This window comes from Schistocerca nitens, chromosome 4 (genome assembly GCF_023898315.1).
Source record: "Schistocerca nitens isolate TAMUIC-IGC-003100 chromosome 4, iqSchNite1.1, whole genome shotgun sequence".
Lineage (NCBI taxonomy): Eukaryota > Metazoa > Arthropoda > Insecta > Orthoptera > Acrididae > Schistocerca > Schistocerca nitens.
Window position 1 is genome coordinate 263,512,809 of NC_064617.1, and position 9,524 is coordinate 263,522,332.

The following is a 9,524-nucleotide window of genomic DNA, read 5'->3' on the forward strand; positions in this document are numbered from 1 at the left end:
TGGTGCCAAATGTAAACAATAAAAGTAATAATACACCTATGAGGTACGCGCCACCGGCGGAAGGTTAAAAGAAGCGGCATATAGTATACGGGGAAATCAAAAAGTTTCTCTTTGAGGGCGTTGCTGCAGCGTATCTGCAACGTAGTGCGATACAGATGCGAGTATGTAAGCACGGACATGTAGGTAAGGGATCAGTGTGGCATTCGTATCTTTCCATGGTGCGTGCGGCAAATGTGGAAACTTGAACTATGGCGACATTATTACCAAATACGTCAAAACGCAACCAACGTCCTGTTACTCTTTTCTGGGCTGCAGAAGGACGAACAATGGTAGACATCCATTGGAGAATGAAGCAAGTGTGCAGGGCAGCATGTCTGTCGAGAACCACTGTTGTGAAATGGTGCGCCAAATTGTGTGCCGGGTGTTCCTGCTTCATGATAACGCACGTCCCCATATCGCAAATGTCGTAACGCAGAAGTTACGCCAACTTAAGTGGGAGACACTCGAGCACCTGCCCCATAGTCCTGATGGCTTCCCTTACGATGATCACGTCTTCGGTCTCTTAGAAAAGGCCTCGAAGGGTCGACGATTCCTATCGGAAGATGATGTGCAACAGATATTTATGGACTTCTTGAAGCAACAGGTCACGGTGTTTTACAAACGGGTATCGTCAGCCCGGTGCGTCGATGGGATGATTGTCTCAATGCTCACGGCGGTTTTGCCCGATTGGCATACCGATTCTGTACTGTACGGCATTCGAAGGCAACTTTTTATCGCCCCTTAGTTTGAATGTAGCGGAGAAACTAAGGGGCGATAAAAAAATCAATAAATGGTTATTATCAATCGGAAACTTCTAGTAGGATACTTAAATACAATTTCGCGATGTGCACCGTATCCTGCTTCAGGACAAGAAAGAAAGAAATTCCATTACGCTAATCTTACTTTTGTTGATGGACAAAATTACAATGTCACTATCAAATCTCAACGTTTTTGTATCCTCTCCCTGAACTTTAATTACGAGGGCTTACTGAAAAGTAATGCACCCGATTTTTTTATTCTGTTCCCAATATCGTCTGACGTAGTCTTGCACATTACTTGGTCGACTTTCCCGCCTCGCTGACGCGAGTAGTAACCGTCTTCCGCTAGAGGACTCCGAATTGTAGCGTGTAGCATGGAAAGTGTGTAACGTAACTATTTCGGTGCGGTAAAAGCTGTGTACTGTGATGATTGTATCGACATCAGTAATATGCGTCGTTGGACTGTTTAGTTCTCATAATGAAGGAAACAGTCCATACGGTCCCGACTTGGCACAATCCGAGTTACATTTGTCTCCAAAACTTAAAATACAACTTCGAGGATTTCATTTTGATAGCGATGCAGCGGTGCAAGCAGAAGTGCGACTATGACTCCGTCCACAAACTCAAACATTCTACACTGACTGTATCAACAAACTGGCCTGTCATTGGGAGACATGTTTTCCTCAAAATGGTCACTATTTTGAGAAATCAATGTGTAGGCATGAAGAATAAAGATGTAGAATATTTAAAAAGTTTGTTTTATTTCCAAAGCTTAAAGGGTTTTCACCTTAAAAAAATTCGGAGCCATTTGTTTTCAGCACGTCCTCGTACCTTCCCCAATTTCTCTTTGGTTTCCTTTACTGCTTGCACAATGTACACACTGAATACATGAGGAATGTCCTACAAACCTCCCTCACTCCTTTCTCAAGGAAAGCTTCCCTTCGATGTCCTTTCACCCTTACAACTGCAACCTGGTTTCTGTACACACTGCAAATTACTTTTCAATGCTTGTATTTTTTCCCATGCTACCTTCAAAATTTCAAAGAGTGTACTCCAATCATCAGTTGCATAGCTCCACATCTTTATGTTAATATTACTGCAGTTAGATGCATGGGAGGCAACGGCAGCACAATATGGAATGCATTTCTCTGCAAAGAAAAGTGAAATAATTGTCACAACAAGGAAGAAGAATAGGCCAAATGTGGATATAACTTGTGGAGGGGAAAAACTACAAGTGGTAGAGAACTTCAAGTACCTGGGAAGCATGATTGAAAGTAAGGGGGGAAACGCAATGGAAATAAATGAAAGGTGCAGAAAAGCAGGGCAGTTCTACAAATGCATTAGGGGGCTTATTTGGAGCAAGGAGGTGCCACAGAAATCCAAGGGAATTATATACCGAACCTACTTTGTCCCCATATTGGCATACGGAAGTGAGACATGGGTAATGCACAAAAGCGACAAAAGTAGAATACAGGCTAGCGAAATGAAGTTCCAGAGGAGCAGGTTGAGTATAACAAGACGAGACAGATTGCGAAATGTGTATGCGAGGGAAAGACTAAAGGAGGAACCAGTACAAGACAGGATAGAAAAATCAAGACTTCAGTGGTATGGACACATGAAGAGAATGGATGAGGGAAGAATTCCAAAGAGGATGTTTGATCTGCAACTGGAGGGGAAGAGGCCCAGAGGAAGACCAAGAGATAGACGGGTGAAGGGAGTGAAGGAATGTGTGACGAGAAGAGGAGAGAACTGGACGAAGGTGGAAGAGGGGGAATGGTGGAAAGACAGAACACGATGGAGAGGCTTGTGTTCCCGACAGACCCAGCCAGTGACTGGAAACTGTCCAAGATGATGATGATGACTGCTCCATAATTCAGTCTTTCGAGAAATACAGGACCGTACGCAACGAGAGTGTAATGGAAGGGACGATATAGACTTTGCCACTAACATAAATCATGGCAGTGAAATCGCGTGTTCGTGTCAGTCGGTACTATGGAGTGAACGCAGTAAGAAAGGTCAACATAGAGGCATTACCTCAAATGGCAGAAAGGAGCTATACCGTTTGAACGTGCTCATGACCACAGTGTGAATGAAGTTTCCAGTTTGTTGGTGTATCAACACAGACCCTCTAACCTGCCGACAAGGAACCTTGTATCATTCGGAAACGTGTACCTCAGCGTACGCATAGTGCCGCGAAAAGAACCTAACCGACAGGGACTGGAAACGATTCAATGTTAATTTTTTTTTAATTGTGTAGATGAGAATCGGTTTCTGATCCAACAGGAACAGCTGATGTCAGTGAATACTGGTCCATCTCAACCAGTTTTTGAACGAACACTGGGAACGGAATGGCTATTTGGAGTCAGATACTTCGCAGAAGCTCATAGCTCACAGCGGCATATACACACATCGAAAAAAGTCTTGCATCACGTCGGTTTCGAGAGTTACGGAAGCTGTACAGAAAATTCGAATAGAGATCAACATAAGCATCATTTCTGCCATTTTTATTGCTCACGAAAACCACACATTGCGTGTTGTACCACCATACAACGAGACCTTCAGAGGTGGTGGTCCAGATTGCTGTACACACTGGTACCTCTAATACCCAGTAGCACGTCTTCTTGCATTGATGCATGTCTGGCATACTACCCACAAGTTCATCAAGACACTGTAGGTCCAGATTGTCCCACTCATCAACGACGATACGGCGTAGATCCCTCACAGTGGTTCGTGGGACACGTCATCCATAATCAGACTTTTTCAATCTATCCCAGGCATGTTCGATAGGGTTCATGTCTTCTGAAGAACATGCTGGTCACTCTAGTCGAGCGACGTCGTTTTCGTGAAGGAAGTCATTCACAAGATGTGCACGATGGGTGCGCGAATTGTCGTTCATGAAGACGAATGCCTCGCCAATATGCTGCCGGTATGGTCGCATTATCCGTCGGATGATGGCATTCACATATCCTACAGCCGTTACGGCGCCTTCCATCACCAACAGCGGCGTACGTCGGCCTGACATAATGCCTCCCCAAAGCAACAGGGAATCTTCACCTTGCTAAACTCGCTGGACAGTGTATCTGATGTGTTCAGCCTGACCCGGTTGCCTCCAAACACGTCTCCGACGATTGTCTGGTTGAAGGCATATGCGACACTCATCGGTGAAGAGAACATGATGCCAATCCTGACCCGCCCATTCGGCATGTTGTTGGGTCCATATGTACACTCCGAGACGCGTGGACACTTCCCTTGTTGAGAGCCCTTCCTGATACAAAGTAACAATGCGGACGCGATCGAACCGCGGTATTGACAGTCTAGGCATGGTTGAACTACAGACAACAAGAGCCGTGTACCTCCTTTCTGGTGGAATGACTGGAACTGATTGGCTGTCGGACCCCCTCCATCTAATAGGCGCTGCTCATGCATGGCTGTTTAAATCTTTGGGCGGGTTTAGTGACATGTCTGAACAGTCAAAGGGACAGTGTCTGTTATACAATGTCCACAGTCAGCGTCTATCTTCAGGAGTTCTGGGAACCGGGGCGATGCAAAACTTTTTTTGATGCGTGTATAGCCGGCCGGTGTGGCCGTGCGGTTCTAGGCGCTTCAGTCTGGAACCGCGTGACCGCTACGGTCGCAGGTTCGAATCCTGCCTCGGGCATGGATGTGTGTGATGTCTTTAGGTTAGTTAGGTTTAAGTAGTTCTAAGTTCTAGGGGACTGATGACCACAGATGTTAAGTCCCATAGTGCTCAGAGCCATTTGAACCATGCGTGTATAAATGCTCTTCCTCAGCGGGCCAAACAATTCAGGAACTGGACTATGGCTGGCTGGAGGTATGTAGCGAATTACGATTTTGACTTTTTACAAATGATGCGAAGAATCGAAAACACTGACGGCCGAATGAGACGTTTAACCTGCAGTGTATTGTTTGTATAGTTAAGGCTGGAGGTGGTTGTATAATGTCTTGCGGGTGTTTTTCATATCACGACTCAGGGTCCTTCATTTAGGTTATCGTGAACATGAACTGGGATGTATATTCTTAGATTCTCGATGACTAGATGTTGCCCAATCATCTACATCTTCATAGTGAGTACGATGTGGACACTCCTGTCTTCCAAGATGGCAACAGCCATGTACGCACGGCTGCAGGGTTGCACGCACACTTTCTTGTTTGAGGAACACTGAGGCATAATATCACACCTCGGCTGGCCCAGTAAATTATTCGATTTAAATCCCAGAGAAGTTACCGGGAGGTTTTAATTGAAGCGGAGCTACTCACAGAGGTCTAGAGTGGATTGTAATTATTGTATGGCAGCGAAACTTGATAGATATGCTACTGCGTCAGTGCGGAACCTATGAACTCTGGAGAAAATTAGTTCCAATTTTCGCCACCAAGAGCAAATCTGATGATGTGAATGGAAGAAGGACGCATAAAAAATTTTACATATATAATCGATTAGAAACCGGACATGGGATGAAAGGGTCAAACAAGTGAGAAAGGCAAAATGTTGATTTTGTTATTAATCGCCGCTTACACAGTTTGTTCAATGTTAGCACCAGAGACGTCGGTGAGATGATGTACAGCGCCAGATTTGCACCTGACTGCCATAATTGGAACTAATTTTTTTTTCAGCGCGAATCGGTCTGCATTAGCACATTAGAATGTCTACCAAGTTTCGCTACCATACGATAGTTACAGCGCACAGTGGATATCGGGTGTTAGCGGCGACTTAACTATAACCACTCGGTATATGGGACTATTTTTAACAACAGGTGAAACGTAGCATTCAAAATCATCGCAATTTGGTCGCTGTAGGGGATCCGTCAAGTCATAAATGAGAGGCTTCAGCTGGATATGGCCTACTGGAAGAAACTTGTGGACCCTCTTTCGCCGAGCTGAAGCCATTATCAAGGCTAGAGGCGGCGTTTCGCAGTAATAGCGTGATATTTCTTGCTGGTGACAATTTTTTTGTGCCTGTGCTTACATGTATAGAAGAGCACACACATCCATGCCCGAGGCAGGATTCGAACCTGCGACCGTAGCAGCCGTGTGGCTCCGGACTGAAGCGCCTAGAACCGCTCGACCACATCGGCCGGCAAAATTTGCCATTAGTGTAAGTCTCAGAAGCTAGAATTGTCAACCCACTCACCTTGCGGAGAGCCTCCCCTCGCAGACGGTGTTCATTGTCGGTCGGTAGCACGCGCAGTTGGATGAGGCAGATCTTGGCGGCCTTCTCGACGCACGTGTGCGCCTCTCGGGAGGTATAGGCGACAATCTTCTGTAATGCAGCGCAGTCGACGTCCAGGTCGTCGGCGTGCCGCTTCTTCCTGATGCTGCTTAGGCTATGATCTAGTCTGTCCTCACGCAAGAACTGCGTGGCGGCGTGCCTCGCCGCCATCATTGCAACAAGGATAGCGTCGCTCTCGGACGGCTGCAGCAACAAAAACTGTCATCTTATCAGGGGTCGGACGCTGCGCCTAGACGGCATGCTGAAATAAAAATAATAAACTGCGATTCGTCTTCAAAATAATCTTTAAATCATAATACACTTCTGAAACGTTCCTAAATCGGCTGAAAACTGGGTGTGATGTTTACCCTTGGAATTGTGAAGGCATTGCTAATTAGGCCTACGCACATAAAAATTTTTTATTTATTTTCTTTAGATTTCTATTCTTTTTCTTTTGTTCATATGGGCATTTCTAATTGTGATTATGCAACATTCTACTGTGGTTTTTAAATGTAAAGATGTAATTGTGATTATTTCGTTTGCCAATGGATAAATATGTTTCTTGCTTTGTACCTGTGGTAAAATTTGTAAAGTTCTCTTTTGGAATATTATTAATTGTGAAAAATGCAGTCAATAACATTTATAAAGATTTATGTAATTTACGATAACGATATAACATCTATAGACAGGGGACAGCGGTAGTGATATCGATAGTCGAAAGGTTGTTGTGTAGTAGAGGGGATGGTGGATGGTGTGTCTGTGAAGCGTGCGCGGAAAAATAGTACTGTGTTTTATGAAAAGCATACGTAATTGTATGGACAGTGATACCGAACTATCAGATTGTTAATTCTCTTTACCACTGAGGTATATAATGCCATCGCCAGCGAACTTTAAGAGCAAATAAACCGGACTGTGAAAGTACCGCTAACAATACTTTGTTGTGGCCGTCACGAACAGTGCTTTTATGCAAATGAACTTTGCTGGTATTGGGTTTGGGTGGTGGAACTGTTGTCTATCACATTCTATCAAGCCGTGAAAGTGAAGACTTTAATTAACTGTGCAATATAAATGACTTTCAGTGACGTTGTCGAAGTTTGAAATGCGAGAACAGAGTGGACGTTGTTTACGGTGTGCTTCACACACAAGAACAATTCTATGAACTGTGTATTTGTGGCTAACACTATATGAATGTGACGAACTGTGTAATTATGGACGATAGCGTCACGGACAATGCATAAAGTGTAAAAACGAGCGATGTCTACGTAATGTACTTTGAAAGAGAGGACATGTCATCAACGGTCGTATACTGGCGTCTTGTGGTTTGTTAATGACCACTGGGTTAATGATACAGCAGTGCCGGAACTTTATTTGCGTTTCGCCGGAGAATATTAACCAGAAGAACTGCCTGTATCCTGCTCTCATCATCGTAACCCGCCGACATCGTGCTGCCCAACGCAACGCTTCGTATGCAACAAAAAGTTAAGAGATTTCGCCGAACGCTATCCCCTGACCTAGAAACTTTCTTTCTCTATTAAAAGTATAAGAATTACAGACTCTATTCAAATAAATTCTTTGTTTAGTTTATGTTTGCTTTCTGCTAACGAAAATAAAATTACAATCAGTGAATTAAAAGTTGCCTGGTAGTCATTGTTGAAACACCAGTAAATATAAACTTCTTTCTCTCATTAGAACTAATTCTCCTTGCATGTCAACATTGTTGTAGTTATTTTATGTAGTTTTATGTACTTTTATGAGACTAGATATATGACAGTGGCTAATAAGAGTATTTTGTCGTGAAATATGGCGTCGCGAGAAAATTACGGCGACCGCCATAAGTGCTTGCGTTCTGACCAATAACGTAAAAGCTGCTATTCCCGTATTGGTGCATTTTCTGACATGAGCGTGAATTATACGAGTAAATGTCAGCTGTCAAATCACGTAGGGACTGTTTGCCCAGTAATAAAATTTTTTGATATTGTATTGCTACGAGTCGTAGTATTAAGAGACACTGGTTATACTGGTGAACCCCCCTACCCCCCCGCCCCTCCCCAGTGTTCATGCAATTATTAACAGTATTGTGTGTGATTCACGAAATTTTGTCACTTTTTCTAATTCCTTTCAGATATTGTCTTAGATGTGTTTGAAGATGCAGAGAATATACTGTATACACAATTTGGTCGGTTCAGTTTAATTTCAGAGCAGTTTCTCGTGAATATTAGAGTTTTCAGTTCATAAACAAAGTGAGATCGTGACCAATTGAGAAGTATAACAAGTTTTCCAACTAGAATTTTGGATGACGTCACAGTTCAGATTTTGATAATTATTTTTCCTGTGGGTTGAGGTCATCACAGAATCTGCCTCAAGATTGATGACATGCGGCTTTGGCTAGCAGGCGAAAGACGAAGCGTAGTATGCTTTATGACTCAGAGGGTTACTAACCGTAGGCCATTCACACGAGGGGGTACTAAATACGAACTTGAACTGGTAGTTGGTCTAAACCGATGACTAGCTACCGGCTGGATTCAACGCAATTCCGCACACGGCGCTTCTCTGTACAGACGGAAACTAATGGTGATATGAATCGCTGGTTGCCGATAGGATGCCAACGCAGTTCCCCACATGAAAGTACTCTGTAGAGACGGAAACTGGAAGGTGATCTGACTCGCTGACGGGATGGCAACGCACTTCGGCACTCGGTGCTACTCTGTGGAGACGGAAATTGGTAGATGGCGGATTGTATACCGGATGGATGGCAAAGCAGCTCCGCACACAATGTTGTTGTTGTGGTCTTCAGTCCTGAGACTGGTTTGATGCTGCTCTCCATGCTACTCTATCCTATGCAAGCTTCTTCATCTCCCAGTACCTACTGAAACCTACATCCTTCTGAATCTGCTTAGTGTATTCACCTCTTGGTCTCCCTCTTCGATTTTTACCCTCCACGCTGCCCTCCAATGCTAAATTTGTGATCCCTTGATGCCTCAAAACATGTCCTACCAATCGATCCCTTCTTCTAGTCAAGTTGTGCCACAAACTTCTCTTCTCCCCAATCCTATTCAATACCTCCTCATTAGTGATGTGATCTACCCACCTTATCTTCAGCATTCTTCTGTAGCACCACATTTCGAAAGCTTCTATTCTCTTCTTGTCCAAACTATTTATCGTCCATGTTTCACTTCCATACATGGCTACACTCCATACAAATACTTTCAGAAACGACTTCCTGACACTTAAATCTATACTCAATGTTAACAAATTTCTCTTCTTCAGAAACGATTTCCTTGCCATTGCCAGTCTACATTTTATATCCTCTCTACTTCGACCATCATCAGTTATTTTACTCCCTAAATAGCAAAACTCCTTTACTACTTTAAGTGTCTCATTTCCTAATCTAACCCCCTCAGCATCACCCGATTTAATTTGACTACATTCCATTATCCTCGTTTTGCTTTTGTTGATGTTCATCTTATATCCTCCTTTCAAGACACTGTCCATTCCGTTCA

General features: G+C 43.8%; 1 protein-coding gene across 1 annotated transcript in view; it reads right to left on the reverse strand.

The window, feature by feature from the left end:
- LOC126252243 (aromatic-L-amino-acid decarboxylase-like) overlaps window positions 1–6,195 on the reverse strand; it is a 41,667-nt gene extending 35,472 nt beyond the window's left edge. The window contains exon 1 of the mRNA XM_049953116.1: window positions 5,947–6,195. Within this exon, the coding sequence (XP_049809073.1) occupies window positions 5,947–6,195 (249 nt within the window). The remainder of the gene's footprint in view (window positions 1–5,946) is intronic.
- Between the last annotated feature and the right edge of the window lie 3,329 nt (window positions 6,196–9,524).